This window comes from Malaclemys terrapin, chromosome 9, assembly GCF_027887155.1.
Source record: "Malaclemys terrapin pileata isolate rMalTer1 chromosome 9, rMalTer1.hap1, whole genome shotgun sequence".
Classification (NCBI taxonomy): Eukaryota; Metazoa; Chordata; order Testudines; family Emydidae; genus Malaclemys; species Malaclemys terrapin.
In genome coordinates, this window is record NC_071513.1 from 152,093 (window position 1) to 173,555 (window position 21,463).

The 21,463-nt window shown below is 43.7% G+C and overlaps 1 protein-coding gene across 2 annotated transcripts in view; it reads right to left on the reverse strand.

The window, feature by feature from the left end:
- Positions 1 to 21,463, reverse strand: part of TAF1 (TATA-box binding protein associated factor 1) — a 115,232-nt gene that overhangs the window by 40,305 nt on the left and 53,464 nt on the right. For both annotated transcript variants that reach the window (XM_054039258.1, XM_054039257.1), the window contains exons 18-29: positions 17,167 to 17,297; positions 15,774 to 15,854; positions 14,373 to 14,522; positions 14,084 to 14,203; positions 13,729 to 13,904; positions 12,463 to 12,704; positions 8,901 to 9,114; positions 6,183 to 6,348; positions 3,737 to 3,948; positions 3,370 to 3,478; positions 2,593 to 2,691; positions 988 to 1,165 (exon numbers count right to left, since the gene is read on the reverse strand). In XM_054039258.1, coding sequence (XP_053895233.1) covers positions 988 to 1,165; positions 2,593 to 2,691; positions 3,370 to 3,478; positions 3,737 to 3,948; positions 6,183 to 6,348; positions 8,901 to 9,114; positions 12,463 to 12,704; positions 13,729 to 13,904; positions 14,084 to 14,203; positions 14,373 to 14,522; positions 15,774 to 15,854; positions 17,167 to 17,297 — 1,878 coding nt within the window. The remainder of the gene's footprint in view (positions 1 to 987; positions 1,166 to 2,592; positions 2,692 to 3,369; positions 3,479 to 3,736; positions 3,949 to 6,182; positions 6,349 to 8,900; positions 9,115 to 12,462; positions 12,705 to 13,728; positions 13,905 to 14,083; positions 14,204 to 14,372; positions 14,523 to 15,773; positions 15,855 to 17,166; positions 17,298 to 21,463) is intronic.

Here is a 21,463-nt window from a genome sequence, read left to right on the forward strand (position 1 = left end):
TCTACTGGGGGGTCTAAGTCTCCACTGGGGGGTTCTGCTGGCATAGCTGTATCAGCAAAGCCTTTGGCTATGTCTACATTACGGACCTTACAGCGGTATAGCTGCACCACTTCAGCTGTGCCACTGTATGGTCTCCCGGGTAAGCTGCTCTTTGCCAGCAGGAGAGAGCTCTCCCGTCATCATAATTAAACCATCCCCAAATGACTGGCATTAGCTACATCGGCTGTAGAGTCGATCCTGCCGACATAGCGCGGTCTACACCAGCACTTTTGCCGATGCAACTTATGTCGGTCAGAAAGGTGTTTTTTTCCACACCCCTGACCAACAAAAGGTTTACTGACAAAAGTGGTAGTCTAGACAAAGCCTTTGTAACGAAGGCTACTCCTCAATCTGCAGAATATGAAGTAACAGCCTTGAGAGGTGTGGATTGCCGCAATTCACTTCAAGGAATGCATAGACTCTGAAGCATAATATGGCAATGTAAATACTAACATTGGTAACTCTCTCACTGCTGATCAAAGTTTGAAAGAAAAGAGAAGGATGATCATATCGTAAAGTGCAATCTATCAAGAATGACTCATTTTGGCTTCACCTGTGGACAGAGCTCGGGTTATGGCCAGAAATTAACAGGGTACCTCTACCTGCAAATCTGACCTCCTGTTGATAAAGCCTTCATTACTTCCTAACTGCCCAAGCCTCTTATTTTGTTTTGTATAGACAGATTTTAGAGTTCACCCCTTCTAAATTTATAACAAGCTGACTAATTTATTGTCCTCCTGATATCTTTGAAGAAGTCTGTTATATTCATCTTATTCATTTTGACAGCGTTAACTTTGCTGCTTTCATCTTTTCCCTGCAGAGTATGAGAGTTTTCCCCCTCCCATGCCACCAGATTCCATACACAAGGCATATGCACAATTCCCATTACAGTGCAACACAGCTCACCAGATGAAAAACTGAACCTCAGTGTTTTAGGGAGCTTCCTACCATTGTACGTTGCACTGTTCTTGACAATCAGCTCCAGGTGTTCACGGAACTCTTCCCGGGAAGGATATAGACGTTTACGGACATTTTCACGCAGGGTCTGTAGGTCCATAGGCCGTGTAATGATTTTGTAATAGTCTTTCACGACCTTTGCATTAACAGGTGTGTGAAATGGGTATGTCTGAGGAATACAAAAAAAAATGGGCATTCAGTCCCATCAACCTCCACAAGCAGAATAGCCAGCAGATCAGAGGCCCTTTAGGGTATGTCTACATGGTATTTTGGAGTGAACCTTCCAGTCCGGTCAATAGATTTGGGGTATCGGGGCTCATGCTAGCACTCTAAAAATAGCTGCATAGACAGCACTTTGAAGTTCAGGTCAGGCTCAAGCTTGGGCTTTGATGTCTACCCCCTCCCTAGGCTTCAGAGCCCAACCTGCAACTTCAAAGCGCTGTCTGCACAGCTAATTTTAGAGAACTAGTGCGAGCCCCACTACCCCAAGTCTATCAACCCCGACTGGGAGGCTTGCTCCAAAACGCTGTGTAGACATAAATACTAAGCTACATATGCTGAAGACCAACTGTATGTGACTGTGGTATTTTGTTTCTCTCCACAGAATTTACTATTCTATTATGACTTTGCCACCATTCTGAGGAAGAAGCATCCCACAAGGACTTCAGTGGGAGTTACTGGGTGTTCAGCACTTTTGAAAGTACGTTTACTTTCACAGGAGCCTAAATAAGAAACTTAACTTTAGACTCCTATTTTTGTAAATCTTGGCTAATATTTTAAAATCAATTCCAACTCTACCTAAAACCAGAAACAAGTCGATATTCAATAGCTCTCTCCAAAATCCCACATATAATACAATTATAAACCTGTATAAATTGCTGCACAATTGTCCTTTTTGCATCCGCTCTATAGTTGTGCTCCAGAGATTCTAAACTTTTATTTTTAAAAAAATTCACTAATCCTTACCGTTGCAAAGATAATCTTCAAAGTGTGAAATAAATGTAAGCCAATACAATGATGTCTAGGAGTCTGGTGACAGCTTTGAAAGTGTAGGTCAGAATGCAAGAGCCTATTAGTGGGGTGAGTCTGAAGCTTAACGATGACACGTCAACATTGTGAATTATTCCACTGCTGATCATTTAAAAAGAAACACGAAGCTAATTTACTTACTAATTGTTGGATTAGTAACAAATAATGGGGTGGGAATGAAAAATTCAACCCTTCTCCCTGCATTGATCCTCTCCCCCCTTTACTGCTCAGATGACAGGAGGGAAATGAAAGCAGAGATGTATCATCTCCCCAGTGCCAAAAAGGCTTAACTGCTTTCCCTGATTCCAAGAGCCCCAGTTATCATATTACCTAGACATCTAGGAGTCAGTTACTCTCACTGAAAACAACCTGCAGCACAATAAACTGAAGAATTGAGGGCAATAGTCAAGGGATGCAAGTCTGATTGGACTGGACCAAGGAGGCAGTGACAGGGAGAGAGCTTGCGGGGACAGTGTTGCATAATTCTGGGGTCTCAGATTCAGCCACATAACTCAATCTATCAGCCTACTCAGGACACAGAACTTTGATCATACGGCCTAAACTTACATTGGGAAGATCCCTCATATCGTTGATAATGCCCTCTAGAATGGATGACAAAGTTACCATAGGGTCCGTTCGTCGCCGATGGATGGACTTGTGAGGCCGCTGAAGAAATCAGATAGAAGTAGAAAATTAAGGCACTTCCAAAACACAAAATATCAATCTAAACAAGTTCTCTGCAGGTTTAGTTTATTAATTCTATGGGTGGATATGCAGATAAATGCCTCATGTGCTGTACTATGGATGGCCAAGAGCAGTTCAAGGACTGAACAGGATGGACAATGGGTAAGCCTGTGAGTCTGTCACGGATTCCATGACTTTCCATGACCTCTGTGACTTCTGCAGCAGCCGGTGATGGCTCAGGAGCTACCCAAGCCAGGCAGCCCCTGGGCCAGCTTCAGCAGTTTGGGTGTGTGGGAGGGGGCGGGGGCTCACTTACCTCAGGGTGGGGGCTCCCTGACTCCCACTGGAATGGCCCTGCAGCTTCTAGGCGGAGAGGTCAGGGGGCTCCACATGCTGCCTGCACCTGCAGGCCCCGTGCGCCGCTGCCTGTGCCCCACCCCCTAAGCACCCACAGACCCCACCCCCCCTTAGAGAACCACGGCACCCCAAGTTTTAGTGAGCGTATGTAGTAAAAGTCATGGACAGGTTACAGGCCGTGAATTTTTGTTTACTGCCCATGATCTGTCCATGACTTTTACTAAAAATACCCATGACTAAAACGTAGCCTTAACAATTGGACATGACGAGACTAAAAACTGATCCAATGACATCTACACTCACATTCAAGTAATCGCAGTGAACTGTGGTCCCAACCCGCCGCTTTTTCTTTGGAGGAAGCTGCTGTTTAGGGAACTTCAAGACCAGTGATTTCCTGCGAACTTCATCTGCACTAGAGAAAAGAAATAGACCTCTTATTTCCTTTGCATCTCTTACCAACAAGACTGTTTGCACCTCAAAATCAGCATGGATCCTGTCTGGTACAATACCAAGCTCAATCAGGATTTAAATACTACATTATCAACAATATATCTAAAACCCAGCCACTTTACTCCTGTATCTACTGCACCTGTGAGGTGTATGTATTTTGCATCAGCCCACAGACTGCCCTTCTCATCACCCATCCCTGCACCTCCAGTCCTGCCCTCACCTCTCAATCAGTTGCTTTCCAAGAACAATTTTGGTCCCCTCCACTTTGATAAGCTCTTCATTATCATTGTGAATGACTGTCTTTTCCAGCTCTTCCTCCTGCTCCTCTGTCATGGCAACAGGGTTGGAGGGTGGGGCATTCGTTTGATAGTAGAGGGGACAGAATTTATTAGTTCTCATGTGTCCAATTGCACCACAGGCCCCACATTTTAACTGCAGAAAAGATAAACAAGGTGAACAATTAAAATTTATTCAGAGTTTAAGGCCAGATGGAAACTATATATCATCTAGTCTGACCTCTCACATATCACAAGCCATTAAATTTCACCCAGTTATCCGTTTTAAGCCCTGTATAATTTGTGCTTGGTTAAAGTATCAGTTCCAGAAAGGCATCTAGTCTTAATTTGAAGTCAAAGACAGAGAATCCACCATTTGATTTAGAGGTAAGATAATTACCGATTTACCAGTAAGATAGCAGCTTCTTACTGGCCTGATGTTCTAGCTCCACATAACATATAAAGGAAATAATTAGTGCTGTTGATTAATCACATTTAACTCATGAGATTAACTCAAAAAATTAATCATGATTAATCATACTGTTAAACAATAGAATACCAATTGAAATTTATTAAATATTTCTGGATTTTTTTCACGTTTTCAAATATATTGATTTCTATTACAACACAGAATAAAGTTAGAGTGCTCACTATATATTATTTTTTATTACTAATATTTGCACAGTAAAAAAGATAAACAAAAGAAATCGTATTTTTCAATTCACCTCAGACAAGTACTGTAGTGCAATCTCTATCGTTAAAGTGTAATTTACAAATGTAGATTTTATTTTGTTACATAACTGCACTCAAAAACAAAACAATGTAAAACTTTAGCGCCCACAAGTCCACTCAGTCCTACTTCTTGTTTAGCCAATTGCTAAGACAAACAAGTTTGTTTACATTTATGGGAGATAATGCTGCCTGCTTCTTATTTACATCACCAAAACGTGAGAACAAGCATTTGCATGGCACTTTTGTAGCTGGCTTTGCAAGGTAGTTACATGCCATATATGCTAAACATTCATATGTCCCTTCATGCTTTGGCCACCAGTCCAGAGGACATGCTTCCATGCTGATGATGCTCGTTAAAAAAAAAAAAAAAAAAAAAAAAAAAAAAAAATGTGATAATTAAATTTATGACTGAACTCCTTGGGGAGTTCTGTTTTGTTCTGTTTTACCCAAATTCTGCCATATATTTCATGTTACAGCAGTCTCGGATGATGACCCAGCACATCTTGTTTGTTTTAAGAACACTCACCACAGATTTGATAAAACGCAAAGAAGGTACCAATATGAGATCTCTAAAAATAGCTACAGCACTCAACCCAAGCTTTAGGAATCTGAAGTGCCATCCAAAATCTGAGAGGGACAAGGTGTGGAGCATGCTTTCAGAAGTCTTAAAATAGCAACACTCAGATGTACAGAACCCAAACCACCGAAAAAGAAAATCAATGTTCTGCTGGTGGCATCTGATTCAGATGATGAAAATGAACATGCGTCAGTCCACTCTGCTTTGGATCGTTATCAAGCAGAACATGTAATCAGAATGGACGCATGTGCCCTGGAATGATGGTTGAAGCATGAAAGGACATATGAATCTTTAGCGCATCTGGCATGTAAATATCTTGCAACACCAGCTACAACAGTGCCATGCAAATGCCTCTTCTCACTTTCAGGTGACATTGTAAACAAGAAGCAGGCAACATTATCTCCTGCAAATTGTAACCAAACTTATTTTTCTGAGCGATTGGCTGAAGTAGGGCTGAGTAGACTTGTAGGCTCTAAAGTTTTACATTGTTTTATTTTTGAGTGCAGTTATGTAACAACAACAAAAATCTACATTTTTAAGTTAAACTTTCATGATAAAGAGACTGCATTACTGTACTTGTATTAGGTGAACTGAAAAATACTATTTCTTTTGTTTTTTACAGTGCAAATATTTGTAATCAAATATAAATATAAAGTGAGCACTGTACACTTTGTATTCTGTGTTGTAATTGAAATCAATATATTTTAAAATGTAGAAAACATCCAAAAATATTTAAAATGGTATTCTATTATTGTTTAACAGCACGATTAATCGTGCAATTAATCGCGATTAATTTTTTTAATCGCTTGACAGCCAAAAATTGCTCACGTCATGATAAGAGTCATTAGCACTTATCTGGAAGTACTGGACCTGGGATATTCTGGACCATGTTATAGAGCAAAACTAAGCATGGAGTGTGTGACTTATACTTGATATTAAGACCCTGGAAACAGCACCTATGTTGTCATAACGTATCCCATAGTTTTCTCCTCTTTCTTCTATCCAAATGAGGTTTGCTAGGACACTGTATTCCATTGCCTTTTCTCCCTTGGATTGCTTTGTTTTACTTGATGCTTAGTTACCTTCAGATCTGGCCGCTCCTTCATTTTCTTGGGTTTTTTCTCTGGTGGGCCCTTGAGTTTTTCTTTTTCCTGGTTCCGTTTGAGCCGCCTTAGCTGCTCCTGGATCCTGCGCCGCTCCTTCCGCATCTCCTCCCGGTGCTGCTCATCAAAGAGGGCAAATTTTCGTCTGGAACACAAAGGTTTTAATCTAGGTCTACAAGTGGCCAAGCATCCTTCTGCCAGCCCAGTTTTCCTGGAACTTGAACACCCACAGTAGGATCCCTCCCAGAGGAGCAAGAGTGGTGGAACAGCAGAGCCTTATCCCCAAACCTTCATGAAAAGCACTAGTATTTTTGTTTAAACACTTCCTCCCATGAACAGGATTTATCTAGTTTCACTGATGGGAGCAGTGATCCCTACACAAGTCAGCATGCAGAGGGTGGATGGGCAGTAGAACAAGATCCCTTTCCCAACGAAGCAATTGTGAGCACGTCAGCAACACTCCCAGGCATAGCCAGTCCTGGAGTGAAGGAGACACTTGAGATTTTGACTGGTTGACCCACATGGCACTGGTCACAGACTATCTGGACAACTCAGTCTATTTTTTAGATACACTGTAGATTTACTAAACTAGAAGGTACGAAATATTTTTTAAATTCCTATGTTAAAAGAATATTAGGATTACAAAATCGAGCATTCAGATTGCCCGTGAAACCTTAATTCAGCCTTTTTATGCAGATGCATTATGATACAGCCTTTAATTACATGATCACATGCTATTTTTTCCACAGGCCCCTGCCTCATTCAGTGCACAAGATAAAGGGTGCTCTCAGAATGGGTAGCTATTAAATATGTTTCATTATCCTTATCGTGCAATGACCTCAGACCTCATTTGCCACACACCATCCAAACCCTACACTGAGTACAGAATTATTAATTTCCTCATGGATTTTTCTATCGTGTTCATCATTGTAAATTTTCAAGTGCTTCATAAACATTAATGAACTTATTTTCATAACACCCTTCTGAGCTGAGAGGAGGAGATTATCCCTATTTTCCAGATTGGAAACTGAGGCACAAAAAGATTAAGGTCAAAACTGTCAGAAGTGTCCACTAATTCAGGGTGCCCAATTTGAAATGCTTAGTGCCCAATTTTCCAGAGTATTTAAAATGTATATGTTCAAAGCACATCAAGTTTTGTTGCAACTGAGCACACAGAATTTTTGCAAATGAGGCCCCCCGTGTCTCAAGTTAGGCACACATAAAATGAGATACACAGTGGCCACGGTATATAACTGGAAAAGTTTGTGGCAGAGGTAGGGATAGAATCCAATTCTCCATGGTGGTATTCCCCTGCCTTAACCACAAGACCATTCTTTTTCTTCCTGCAATCCCGCCTCATTCACTGTACACTTCTCAATTTCTGCTTTAAGTGAGGTAAGGATCCTATGGACAATGGTCTCATTTACTACATAACCCTGATTCATGCCCTTAGTACAGTCCATCCTGTGCACAAAATAGTATGTGATCACGTAACTAAAGATCATCATAAAGGATATATACAAGGCAGTCAGTTTAAGGTTCCATAATGATCCCCACATAAGTCTTAGCAGGGCTGAAAACTTTACATCTACAGCACAGTCCTCTGTCACTTGAGCTAAAAGAGTAACTAGTAGCAGCAATAAGCTATTATCCTCCATGTGGACCAGTCACTAGACGTGGAGAGACAAACTTTGCCAGTGGCTTTTATAGCTTTTTGCTAGTCAGCAGAGAAACATAGGGACTCCGAAATTTTGCGTTCTGTTCCAGGTTCTGGTGAGGGGTGTTCTCTAGCTGTTTCAGACTCTTTCTGCCTATCCCTGTTGCTCCTACCCCCTCTGCAGCTAAAATGAGCTACTGTAGGGGAAATCCTACCCAATCCCTATGGCACTGGACTAGCACAGGCTAAGTGTAAATAGATTTTTTGGAGAATTTATTTACCAGCCTCTGACAAACCTCTGAACATATGCAAATAGCATTTTCAGAGGCTTACAATGCAGCTGGAATTTCGCTGGTATTTCACAGAGACAACAAAAAAGGCAGCCCGATAACCTGAGGGCAACCCCTTGCCAACATTCAAGTTCATGCACCAAAGTATAAAGGTGCTAGAGCTTCTCAAATAAATGGTTATAATAATTTACACTGGCAAAACATTTCCATTTGCTGAAGTGGCTGAACCATCTTTGTTTAAACTTTCCAAAAAATTCAGCCAGAGACCGAATGAAAATTTTCAGCCCAAATGATTCGAGTTTGGCAGAGTTATAAAGCGATTGAAAACAAGGTCTTACATTGGAAAGAGTTAAGCAACCTTAACTATAAGCGTGGCTGCTGTCTTCACCTACAATAATCCCAGATATCAGCTCTGCTGAGGAAATTCAACCACATTAAAAGACAACACATTTTAAACAGAGGGAAATAATTTGCACTTGGACAATTGCATTATTGAAGATTTTCACCTCTCTCGAGTATTAGGTACTGGACAAAGCCAGAGATTGCTCCACAGGCCATGAGGAACATACCTCTTCCTGCCATGCAGCAGGCATAAGAGCCATCCCACCTGCGGCCAAAAGAGTGCATTCTCAGTTCAGTTATACTGGATTCAGTATTTTTCAGCAGTAATTCCCCACAGCCAGGAACTGATATGCCGACACTCTACATAACTGATGCCAGAAGGAAATGAAAAGTCTTCTAAGGCCTTACATGAACTCTTCATCCTTGGTGGTCCGTATTCGGCTGTAGGCATCAATGACAGAGGGCTTACGAACTGTCTCACACCGCACATACTCTTTCCCATCCTCGTCTCGAAACGTGCGATAGATTTTGAGGCGACGGCCAGTGGCAGAGGAATTGAGACTGGTTACAGAAGCAGTGTCATCATCTTTGTGAGAGCCTGCTGAGATGCCTGAAGCTGATGCTACAAAAGAGATTATTTTAATGGTTTCCAAAACAGTTCATGCTCTAGAAATTTTACATTCCCTTTGTCCTGAGAGATCATGAGACACCAATACCAGAGAACAGGGACAGGGACAAACCTGTTTGCTTGAGAATCTAAAATACCATCTCTAGAATCTAGGATGCAGATGTAAGGCATGCAGATACCATGGTATGAGCAGAAAGATAAGATAAGAAGTTAGATTTATCTAGGCAGGTTCTTTTATTGGTGCTCATCAACGCAGTATCAGCGTCAACAAGGATTTCACATATTAACTGGGAAAAGTTAAACCATGGCACTCAAGTGTTATATAAATATCTAGGTCATACACATGTAGCTTCTGTCATTTCTTTCATTGCAATTTCAGCCTAGATATCTGCACTATGTATCTGTCCTGGACAGAAGGAAGAAAGATCAGACAGAGGAACCCAAGATTCAGCAGTAATGCTATCAATTACTGAAAGGGAAGAATAAACAATATGAGTACTTGATCCTTAAAATCACATCTCATAACATGCAATCCATAACCCTGAAAAAAAGGAAAACAACTGGGTTAGCCATGCCCACACATCCTCCTGCATGCAGAGTTCTGGAACAAGTTCTCCTGTAAAACACTGTTTTGTTCTAGCCTGCAAATTTTGACTTTACAAAACAGACCCCAACAGTCCAGAGGCCCCTTTCCTTCATTATCTGTTGGGGCTGGCTTTTGTTTATAGTCAATGGCTTTAGTTAAGCTGTCCTTGTGAATTCTCTCCACTCTGAAAGGAGATGTGGTTACAAATTTCTTTACAGAATTTCCCAGCAGAGCTGTTTCCATCAGGTCTTGTAGGAATGGCTAACTCAATAGCCCTCCCTTTTTTAATTTCTCTCAGGCTCCGAGTTGCCATTGCCCTAGTTGAGTGTTTCCTGATCCCATGTGGAGTTCTGCCTGCCCTGATTGCTGCTACTACCTATTTAAACACTGTTGCCTTAGAGGCTCTGTTATCTTCTTTACAAATGGCATATATAAACACATAACCCATGTGACTTTCTGAAGGCTCGGTTCTGTGCAAGCAGAAATCCAAGACACTTCTGACATCCAGCCTGATTGAGACCTTCTGTCAGCCAAAGGAAAAGTTGGTAATGTCCTCGTGGTTAAATGTCCCCTCTGTCAAAGAACTTTTTTCTAGTCTGAGTTTCCTGCCTGCAGTGGCAATACCACATTACAGATCAATCCACTACCGATTCAATAGTGATTAATTTTGATCAGAATAAGATGTAACAACAATGATGGTCTGAGCAACTGGGCATTGCTGGAAGTTGTTTTTGTGGAGGTGAGATGTTTTACCGGCATGGTAAGGACATATCACAATACTATAGTGTAGACAAGCCCTAGGTGTAGATGTACTCCAAATTACACTCTTCTCTGCTGAGGCACTACAGGATAGCTGCCCAAGTTTTTCCAGAATAAATTGCTACAACACAGTGTGGTAGATTTGGACACACAAACACGACTAACGCCTAGAATGTGTTGTGAAAATCTGTTGCACATATACAACTGTGGTGTAACCAGATGAGGATGTCACAAATTGTTAAAATAACATCGTACTAATTATAAAGTAAATAAAGCTCTAGAGCAGTGGTTTTCAACCTTTTTTCATTTGCTGATCCCTAAAAATTTTCAAATAGAGGTGTGGACCCTTCTGGAAATCTTAGACATAGTCTGTGGGTCTTAGACCTAGAGGTCCACGGCCGATAGGTTGAAAACCACTGCGGTAGAAAAAAGTCTGCAAACCTCTCTCAAGAGTAAAGGAATTCTGAGCAGAATGCAGCACTTGACATCCTAAACAAGTCAGCCCAAACTTGATAGCTTTATAACAGAACTATAAAATCAGCAGGCAAAGGGAACACAATAGATATTAATCTTCACGCCTTAAGCTAATCCATCTATGTGCTTGGGGGTAGGAAGACAATACCACCCTCCACCTCTTTTGAATAAGCACATTCAAACAAGCACATTGTAGTGAGTCGGTGTGGCTCCCCTCCTGCCCAGAAGAGGGAGCCCGCGGTGCAGGCACCAGAGTGGGTGGAACCACCTCCGCCTGTCCCCACCCCCCGGAAGTCAAGGGGCAGGACAGGAAGTATAAAGGCCGGCCGGCAGAGCTCAGTCCGCGCCCAGCTACCACAGGGAGCAGACGTGCGGCCGGGAGCTCCCGACCAAGAGACCTCCGAGGCCTGGGCCCTAACTGGCCTGAGCTACCCCGGGCACGCTACGAGGAGGAGCCGCCGGAGCCCGTCCGAGCCCGTCGCTGGGAGCATCCCTGGGAGCCCCACCCCACTAACCCTGAGGGCGAGACTGCACCCGAACCCCTCCGCCCCTGCTGCTACCCAGAGGAGCCGCCTGAGTGCCGTTGGCCTGACTTCCCGGCAGAGCTACCGGACCTGCCACCAAGCCCTGGCCGAGAGGAGCCCATGCAGATGGACTGGCCCGAGCCCGGTGCGACGAACGAAGTAGGCTCTGAGGGGGATCATGGAAGTAGCCCGGGGGTAGCCGACCCCGGTCCGGCTGCAACCGAGTGTGAGCCAATGTCAGTGTGTTGCGGTCTGGATACCCCACTGACCTGCGGCGGCAGTACCCGCTGCTAGGGCCCCGGGCTGGAACGCAGTGGAGTGGGTGGGCCTGCGTTCCCCCCCCCTGCAACCCCGCTCATGGGTGGCAGGCTTCCCCCTCACCCAACGCCCGCCTACAAGAGCCTAAGCGTGCCTCACCTGCTTATTCGCTCAGCCCCTGCAATTAAGGGCCTGAGCTCTAACTGTGCTTGCCCCGCCCTGATCCAGGGCCTGGGCTCCTAAACCGTTTCGCCCGCTCAGCCCCTGCAACAAGGGCCTGAGCTTTAACTGTGTTTTGCCCCGCCCTGATCCAGGGCCTGGGCTCCCCAGCTGCTCGACTGCTCAGCCCCTGCACCAGAGGGCCTGACCCCCGGACTCCCGATTGTCCGCTCAGCCTCTCCCTGAGGGCCGGAGCCCTGAGTTAGCTGTTGGCTTTGCTCCGCCCCGGTACCAGAGGGCCGGAGCTTCGGGACTAACGGACTGCTTGTCCCCACAATAGTGAGTCGGTGTGGCTCCCCTCCTGCCCGGAAGGGTCGAGCCCCGGCACAGACCTATTACACACATCAATGCATAATTATGAGGATTATGCACCTTTCTCTGAAGCAACAGTTCAGACAGGACACTGAGCTACACAAAGCACTGGTCTGGTCGAATAAAGTAATTCCTAGGTACTCCAAGATTGTTTTCCACACCATCACCACATCGCCTGCCCCCAGCACCACACTTATTGCAATCACTCACACAATCCTTTTTTGTCTCTCCTGTCCTTTTTGCTCCTTTCCTTGTCATTGCCACTGTCTTCTCCCAGAAGCATCCTCTGCAGCTCCTTCCGCTCCTGTTCTTCTCTTTCCCGAGACAGCTGTGAGCTGGTTTTCTTGTTCTGTAACATATTCTCAATATTCTTTCCCATCTCCTCGAAGTCACTGTCCTCAGCTGAGCTGCTATCTGTGTCTGTTGATAAGATCTCAGTTGATTCTAAAACTCTGAAACAGGAGACAGCTTCAAAGTCAGTTATCTTACAAACCACAAGTGCATCGCCATCTACCACCACCCTCCATGCATAAATGAAAGGACAAAAGTGACAGCAGTAGGTATGAAACCAGCCCTCCCAAACAGTAGCCTGGAATGTACATATACCCCTCAAACTGTTAATCAACTCTCCTGCTTCAGCCATCCTGCAGCTTCTGCTCCCAAAAGGATCCCAAACTCAATGCCCCTCCTCGCATTCAATTGTCCTTCTCTCCATAGTGATAGTCCACTCATCTGCCTACCCTGCTGGCTCTCAGACCAACATTTTGGTTAAAGAACCTGGGGCTGGTCTACACTGAAAAGTTACAATCGGCATAACTACATTTCTCAGGGCTATAAAAAAATCCACACCCCCAAGAGACGCAGTTAAGCCAACCTAACCCCCAGGTGTAGTTAGAGCTAGGTTGATGGAAGAGGTCTTCTATAGCTACCGCCTCTTAGAGAGGTGGATTACCTACAGCAAAGGGAGAACCCCTCCTGTTGCTGCGGTATGTGTCTACACTGAAGTGCTGCTGCAGCCGTGCTGCTGTAGTGTTTTAAATGTAGATATAGCCTTGGAATGGAGATGTAAATGTTACGAGCTATAGTAACACATAAAAGGGTGTGGAGCCAGTAGTTTCTACCCAACAGACAGGGGTAAGAAGCTAGCAAACTGTGACCGTAGAAACAGAGCTCTGGGGAATATCATGCCACACCTGCCAGGGTATGGTGCCAGACTTCCATTCTGGATCTTTCCCAAAAGGTCTGCAAACAAGAGAACACCAAAACCATCCCGATATTTTCTATAAACATTCCCTCAAAGCCCTCATCCTCAGTGCTCTATTAATGTGGCTCAGCTGGACAAATCAACATGAATCCCCACTATGCTCTGCAGCTCACAGGCATTCAAAGTCCATAAGGCCCATAAGCAAAGCAAAAGACTCTAGGCTCCTGTCTGGGGAACGGACAGGAAGCTGTAAATACCTGATAAGAACTTACTTATTCTGCAAGTCGAAGATGCGCTGACACTCCTCTTTATATCTCTCCTGATGTTCTGCCACTGAGAACCGAGACCCACGTGCAAATTTACTCATAGGCCCCTCCCCTGAGCGAGCCTGCTCTGTGGACATTGTGCGCACCACATCAATCACTTCCCAACGGGAAAGCTTCTTAATCTGAGAAACAAGACACACACTAGAAAAGGCTTCAGGAGACAGATAGTTCAGGGAGGAGGATCCGTAGTCAGAAAGGCTAGAGTTAAAAGTGAGCCCTCTCCATAAGCCACTCTGGATCCATCTAACAAAGTTTCCCATGGACAGGGCTCCATACTGTGCAGCTCCTGTATCAAGCTCACCTCTTCTTCAGGAACACCAAATTTACGTAGAAGCTGTTTGGCATTTTTGAGAGACAGACGCCGGAGATCAGCATCCGTCCCTGTCACGGTCTTCTTCACTGGCTGTGGCTCCTTATCATCCTGTTCAGAGAAAGACATAGCTTCTGAATGTCATCACACACATTAACCTTTTCTGTATTCTCATTCCCTCTGTCTGACATCCTCTCAAACCGCCCCTCCCACCCTATCTTTATTCCACTTCTTCAGACTTATCCCTCTTGCCCCACGCCAGCCTTGGGAACATATCTACCTTCTGCTGGGTTGGTTTGTTTGGGATCTTCACATAAGAGAATCCTTCACCACAACCTGTAGGATCTGCCACACCAGTCACTTCCAGAAGACACTTCCCCTTCATAGCAGCAATGAAGGCTCGTGTGGTATTCCAAGGAGCTGTGCGCACCTGCCATAAAGGAGAGGAATAGGCCATCACACTTCTGTCACTCTCACCAGGGAGAGATTTCCACCCATTCTGTTTTTGGCCCCACCAAAATTTCAAGCAAATTAAACAGTTTTTACTAATGTTCTCAAGTTTAATTTACTGACAGCCCAGAGTTTTTAATGGACATAAACTGAGTAAACCATAAACACACATGAACTGTCCTCATTCAGAGGAAACTTTTATGTTCAAACAGCTTTAAAAATACAGTGAAATAAATATAGACATCTGCATTCCCTGATGTGCTGAGCCCTCCTGACCTGTGCTGTCACCTTAGCTCTCTCCTCTCCCAGGCACCTCTGCTCATGCTAGCACTAGCTGATGCCTCATGGACCCCTGCTGTACCATCAGATTGCATTACTATATTTTTATTAGATCTAAGTTTATAGTCTGTCAAATTGAACCGCTTCGGGTCTGCAGTAATCTCCTTCGAGAATGGGACACGGATCACCACAGTCCACTCACTACTTAGACTCCCTCTTTATCTTGGATATTTCTAAGACTTCCATCATCTTGGTAACTAAACACTAAATAACAATTAAAGGGAGCAATGACAAAGTCCACAGAGTGGTCTAGTCTCCATTTCGCCATTCTCCAGGTTCTCCTCCACTTCTTTTCATGGTGCTTTTCTTCTTGTCTTTCTAACTCCCAACTCAACTCCCCACCATGGATTCATCAATGAAGAGATGCTGACAAGGCTCTTCCCCCTAGGCCTATGGTCAGACTCTCAGGCGTATCTACCAGCAGCATCACTGTAGAGTGAGCACAGTTGCTTTGGTGGGAGCTGGGTGGATAATACAGTCTCAGATAATACAGTCCTAGCTATTACAACTAGTCAGTGAAATTCAGAGCACTACTGTAATGTGTTCAGGCCATGCTTTGCTGTTATATTAGCTGTAGTTTTGGCATAGATTTTACCGTCAGCCCCAGGACACTTAGCACATAATAGGCTAGTGGGGGTAGGCTTGTATCCCAGTTTGCCACAACTAACTATTTGTACAGACAAGCCCTTGCACCGAGTCCATTTTGCAGCAAGGAGTGGATTCCTCAGAAAAAGGGGGGGGGGGGGAGGAGTGGAAATCATGATTATACAATCCACACCCAAAAGAAAATGTGTTCTCCATTTGAAAAAACATTTATTTTATTTATTTGCTACCAGACTAGTTTACAGGCCATCATATGTCTAACCCTTTCCCTGCTCTGCCATGACAGTACCTCATCATCAATCTTCATCTGGAAGTCCTCTTCATTCTCTTCCTCTGGGGCAAAGAACGATTTTTCCCCATAACCTGCATCCTGTAGAAAAACAGAAGAAAAAAAAAAAAAATCAAACTCCCAAATTATAAAAAGGACCCATGAGAAAAGGAAAAAACAGAGTACTATGAGACTGACAGTCTCCAACAGAGAACAGACCAAGTGTAGTATACAGAACACACTGTGGGGAGAGACCCACCAGGAGATTAACAAAGCTGAAACATGCATCAGCATTTGGACTAGGATTACCATATTTCAGGTTCCCTAAAAAAGGATACTGCCGGGGGGGGGGGGGGGGGGAGGAGCAGGTGGGGAGTCAGAGGAGGGGAGCTGAAGAAGGGGATGGGTATTTGAGGGGGGTGCTGGAGGGGTGCGTGTACAAGCCCAACAAGGAAAATGACAGACCACCACTGGCCATCACGTACAGCTCCCAGCTAAAACCTCTCCAGCGTATTATCAATGATCTACAACCTATCCTGGAAAACGATCCCTCACTCTCACAGACCTTGGGAGGCAGGCCAGTCCTCACTTACAGACAACCCCTCAACCTGAAGCAAATACTCACCAGCAACTACACACCACACCACAGAAACACCAAGCCAGGAACCAATCCCTGTAGCAAACCTCGTTGCCTACTCTGTCCCCATATCTACTCTAGCGACACCATCAGAGGACCCAACCATATCAGCCACACCATCAGGGGCTCATTCACCAGCACGTCTACTAGTGTTATATATGCCATCATGTGCCAGCAATGACCCTCTGCCATGTACATCGGCCAAACCGGACAGTCCCTACGTAAAAGAATAAATGGACACAAATCGGACATCAGGAATGGTAACATACAAAAGCCAGTAGGAGAACACTTCAATCTCCCTGGACATTCTATAACAGATTAAAAAGTAACTATTCTTGAACAAAAAAACTTCAGAAACAGACTTCAAAGAGAAACTGCAGAACTAAAATTCATTTGCAAATTTAACCATTAATTTGGGCTTGAATGGGGACTGGAAGTGGCTGGCTCATTACAAAAGCAGCTTTGCCTCTCCTGGAATTGACACCTCCTCATCTATTATTGGGAGTGAACTACATCCACCCTGATCAAATTGGCCCTGTCAACACTGGTTCTCCACTTGTGAGTTACTCCCTTCTCTTCATGTGTCAGTATATAATGCCTGCATCTGTAACTTTCACTCTATGCATCTGAAGTAGTAAGTTTTTTTACCCACGAAAGCTTATGCCTAAGTAAATCTGTTAGTCTTTAAGGTGCCACCAGACTCCTTGTTGTTTTCACAAAGAAAGAGTTACCTGTAATATATCAGTATATATCAGTTAGCCTGCAAGAGACATTTACCTTTAGCCGCTGTTCAGCTGCAATCATGCTATAATAGGCGCAGCACTGCTCTGGGGACACCATCGCTCTTATTTCCTCTTCTGTTGGTAATCTGAAGTCTGACTTTAATACCCACCAATTTGAGTCCATCCCTGAAAAATGCAGAAATGAGGAGGTTACTTACTTGTAACAGGGACCATCCCTCAAAAAAGAAGGAGAGGATACTTACATGTAACTAGAGGTTCTTTAAGATGTGAGGTCCCTATCTGTATTCAACTATGCGCCCTCCTTCCCCTCTGCTTTGGATCTCTTGTATTCACGGTGGAGAAGGAACTGGAGATGCGGTCAGTCTGCCCTACCCTTTATCATCTCGGACGAAACCATGAGACAAGCCAAGGGAGCACGTGTGGACCAATGGACACTACTACTTTCAAAATCTCCAATTTTGGACACATGATGCGCTTGCATAAACACTCAGTGGAGTACAGATAGGGACCACACTTCTCAAAGAAACTTGTTTGTAGCTGGAGTAACAACAACAACTTCTCTTTTTCTTCTCCTTCAAGCAATGGTCCCTACTGTATTCCACTGAGGGTGATTAACAAGCAGTACCTACGTCGGAAAAGGGTGCAAGAATGAGGATGGAATAGTTGAGCAGAGGATAGCGGTTCCGAATGAGGCATCCATCGCAGAGTCCTGTACCAAGGCGTAATGTGTAGCAAAGGTATGTACTGAACTTCACATGGCTGCTCTGCATATGTCCTGAAGCAGCACATCTTGGAGGGTGGCTATGGTTGATGCCTGGGCTCTTGTGGAATGGGCCCTCACCCTAAGGGGTGGAGGCAGTCCAGATAACTGATAGCACAGTGTAATGTACCCCAAAATCCACTTGGAGAGTCTCTGTGTGGAAATCGCCTGTCCCTTGACTCTTTCAACTATTGTAATAAACAAATCTAGGGGATTTCTTGATCAGTCTCATCCTCTGTAGATAGAAGGACAAGGCCCAGCAGACGAGGGAGTGAAGTCGACATTCCTCTTCTAAAGCATGAGGCTTTAGGAAGAAAGCAGGTAAGTGGATGGATTGGTTGAGATGAAACTGGATATGACCTTTGGCAGAAAATTGGTATGTAGGCACAGGGGGACTTTATTCTTATGGGAAATAGTGAAAGGAGGATCCGCCATCACGGCCCCAAGTTCACCTACCCTTCTCACCGGGTCCTGGGCGAAAACCAGTCTGCCACTGAGTGGCAGATGGAAGGCCGAGATGGCCGCCAAATTGATCTTGATTGATGAAAGAGACCAGCCCTGGAGCTTGAGATGCAGAAGGTAGTCTAAAATCAGCTACAATGAGGCTCACTCAGGCTGGATGCCTTTATCCGAGGTCCAACAGGTGAACCGCTTCCATTTGGCCAGGTAGATTGCTCTGATAGAGGGCTTTCTACTTCCCAACAGAATCTGCTGGACATCGGCCAAGCACTGCTGCTCTTGCTCATTCAACCACGCAGCAGCCAAGTCGTCAGGTGCCGCGCCACCAGATTTGGATGCAGAAGACTGGTTTTGGGACAGCAAGTCCAGCCTGAGTGGCAGCTGGAACAGAATTGCCACCGAAAAGTCCAGCAGCACGCTGTACCAGTGCTGGCACAGGCAAGCCAGCACTATGAGGATCACCTTCACTCTGTCCTGCTTGATCTTCATGAGGACCCTTGGGAACAACAGCATTAGAGGAAAGGCGTACATCAGAGCCCCCGACCATGGGAATAGAAAAGCGTTCGACAGGGATCCCCTATCCATGCCCCTTATTGAGCAAAAGACGTGGCATTTCCTGGTCTGCAAACTGGTCCACCTAGGGAGTTCCTCACTTGTAGAAGATGGAGCTGGCCACCTCCGGATGGAGGGACCTCTCATGGTGAGACGAGAAGGTCCTGCTGAGGCAATCTGCCAAAGCATTCTTGGCCCGTGGAAGGTGAGTGGCAATAAGATGTATACTGTGCCACAGACAGAGGTCCCAGAACCTGAGGGCTACATCCTCTCAGCTACATTCCAAATCTCAATGATTCTAGTATAACATCCAGTAATGGGAACAAATTAAACAAATCCCCGATATTAAAAACAAATTAGGGTTAGACAGATTTTTTGCTTCAATTACGTTTATCATGGTCAATGTCTTGCAGCTAAGAGACCGCAGTGCCACCTCTTCCCCTGCCTCTTAACACTTAAGTTTCAAAAGCTTTTAAAACATCAGCGCACCAAGTATGTCCCAATCAGGGTGGATAAAAATGAATGTTTGTTTGTTTTAATTTAAATAAAAAAATCTGATTTTTTTGATAAAATGCTTTTTGAGGAAAAAAAAAAAATCTATCTAAAGACAGTTTTCATTAAGATCATTATATATCTCAAAGATATCTTATCATGAAGTAGGGATTATAAATTCTAATTCTATCGTATGAGACAATATATTCATGTAATGTTTAAAAAAAGTTTTGTAAATGAGTTCCAATAGTTCATGGATTAGTGACCCAATTTTATGGTGTTCCAGGGGCTTCTGTATAGATTATTTAGGTTAATCTTTCTATCTACCCAATGGGACTCGGTATCTTCTAGACTGAGTACTATCAGAGATGCTTAGTATTGCAATTCTCAAACTATGGATTTGTGTCTCCAGAGATAACACGCCTGTTAACAGCAAAAAAATTTTTAAATAAATTAATTAAATTAATTAGTTAATATATAGAGGTGAGAAATAACAGACCTCAACCCTATTGTCCTTCTGCAAATTTGTGTACACAGAGTCAATCCCTTACCTCTCTCTAAAAGTGCAAAGTTTCAGAAAGTTCAATGAATAGAAGATAGTTGGGGGCGGAATAGATCTGGACAAGGAGAAGAAGTCTGGAGATAAATGTGAGAAGGGAGGGACAGGCAGTAGAAACAAAAGTGAAATTGTTTGAGCAGCACATTCCAGAAGTCTTGAGGTCTTTCTGAGTGTAGCCTTCATTGATTTGAGATCTTCCATACCATTCTCTCACTAACAGGAAAAACCTATAATGGCAGCAGGCCGTAAAAGAGACCCAGTTTGGGAATATTTTAATGAAGTTCCTCTACCTGTGGGTAAGACAGGCATGCATGCAAAATGCAAACAGTGCAAAAAAGAAATGCAAGGCCCGGTTGTCCGAATGAAACAACGCCATGAGAAGTGTTCCTTCTCAGGAGGAAGCTGCGTTGAAGATGATGAAAGGAACATGTCTGAACATGCAGGATCTTCAGGTTGGTAAACTTTTTTATTTCATACTTCTTTCTTAAGGACTGTCTGTCTTCCCTCTGGACTATTCTTGAATTCTCATATTTAAGCAAAAAATATAGTTGTTACTCTATGGTACTATCATTTTAGATGCAGTTATGATAAAAAATAAATAGCTGAAATAGGTAGATCTTCCTTTTACAATTTCACCTTTAAAGTAGTACTGAGTGTCAGTGAATGCAATGAGTAACACTAAATGAGCAGAATGGTAATAATAATTAAATAACTGCATTGACTTATTTTATTTAGGAGAATCCATCCTCAACATACAGGATTCTGAAGACTATCCACCTTCAAGATCACCATCATTTTCTATACTTTCAGAGTTATCTGCCAATGATAGTGTTTCAGTCACATCATGTATGTCACCTAGCCACACTATATCATCTGTAGTAAAAAGAAAAAAAATCTCCATCATCCAGAAACAACAGATAAGATTGTGATAGGAACCAGCAGATTACAAAAAGTAATTGATGAAAAAATTGCCTGGTTTGTTTATGCAACAAACTCTCCTTTCCGTATGATTGAGAACTCACACTTCATTAACATGGTTCAGTCATTAAGACCAGGCTACAGTCCACCCAACAGAGCAGATGTCCCAGACAAATTGCTGGATAAAGTGTATGAAAGAGAAATTGAGCAATGTGCAAAAGGTCTAGAGGGCGAAATTGTTAACCTGAGTCTTGATGGGTGGAGCAATGTCCACAATGATCCTGTTGTATGTGCTTGTGTGACAACAGAAGAAGGGAATGTCTTCCTTACAGAAACAATTGATACATCAGGATAATGCCCACACAGCAGAATACTTACAAGTAAAAGTAAAAGCTATAACAAACTGTGAAAAAAAATTCAAATGTCTAGTACGCAGCTTGGTCACAGACAATGCTGCAATTGTATCCAAGATAAGAAGAAATTATTTAGAAGAGAGTGAAGAGAGTCCCAAGCTAATAACATACGGTTGCAGTGCTCATTTGATGCATCTCCTAGTCAAAGATTTCAGTGTTCCAGAAATAAAGGCTAATG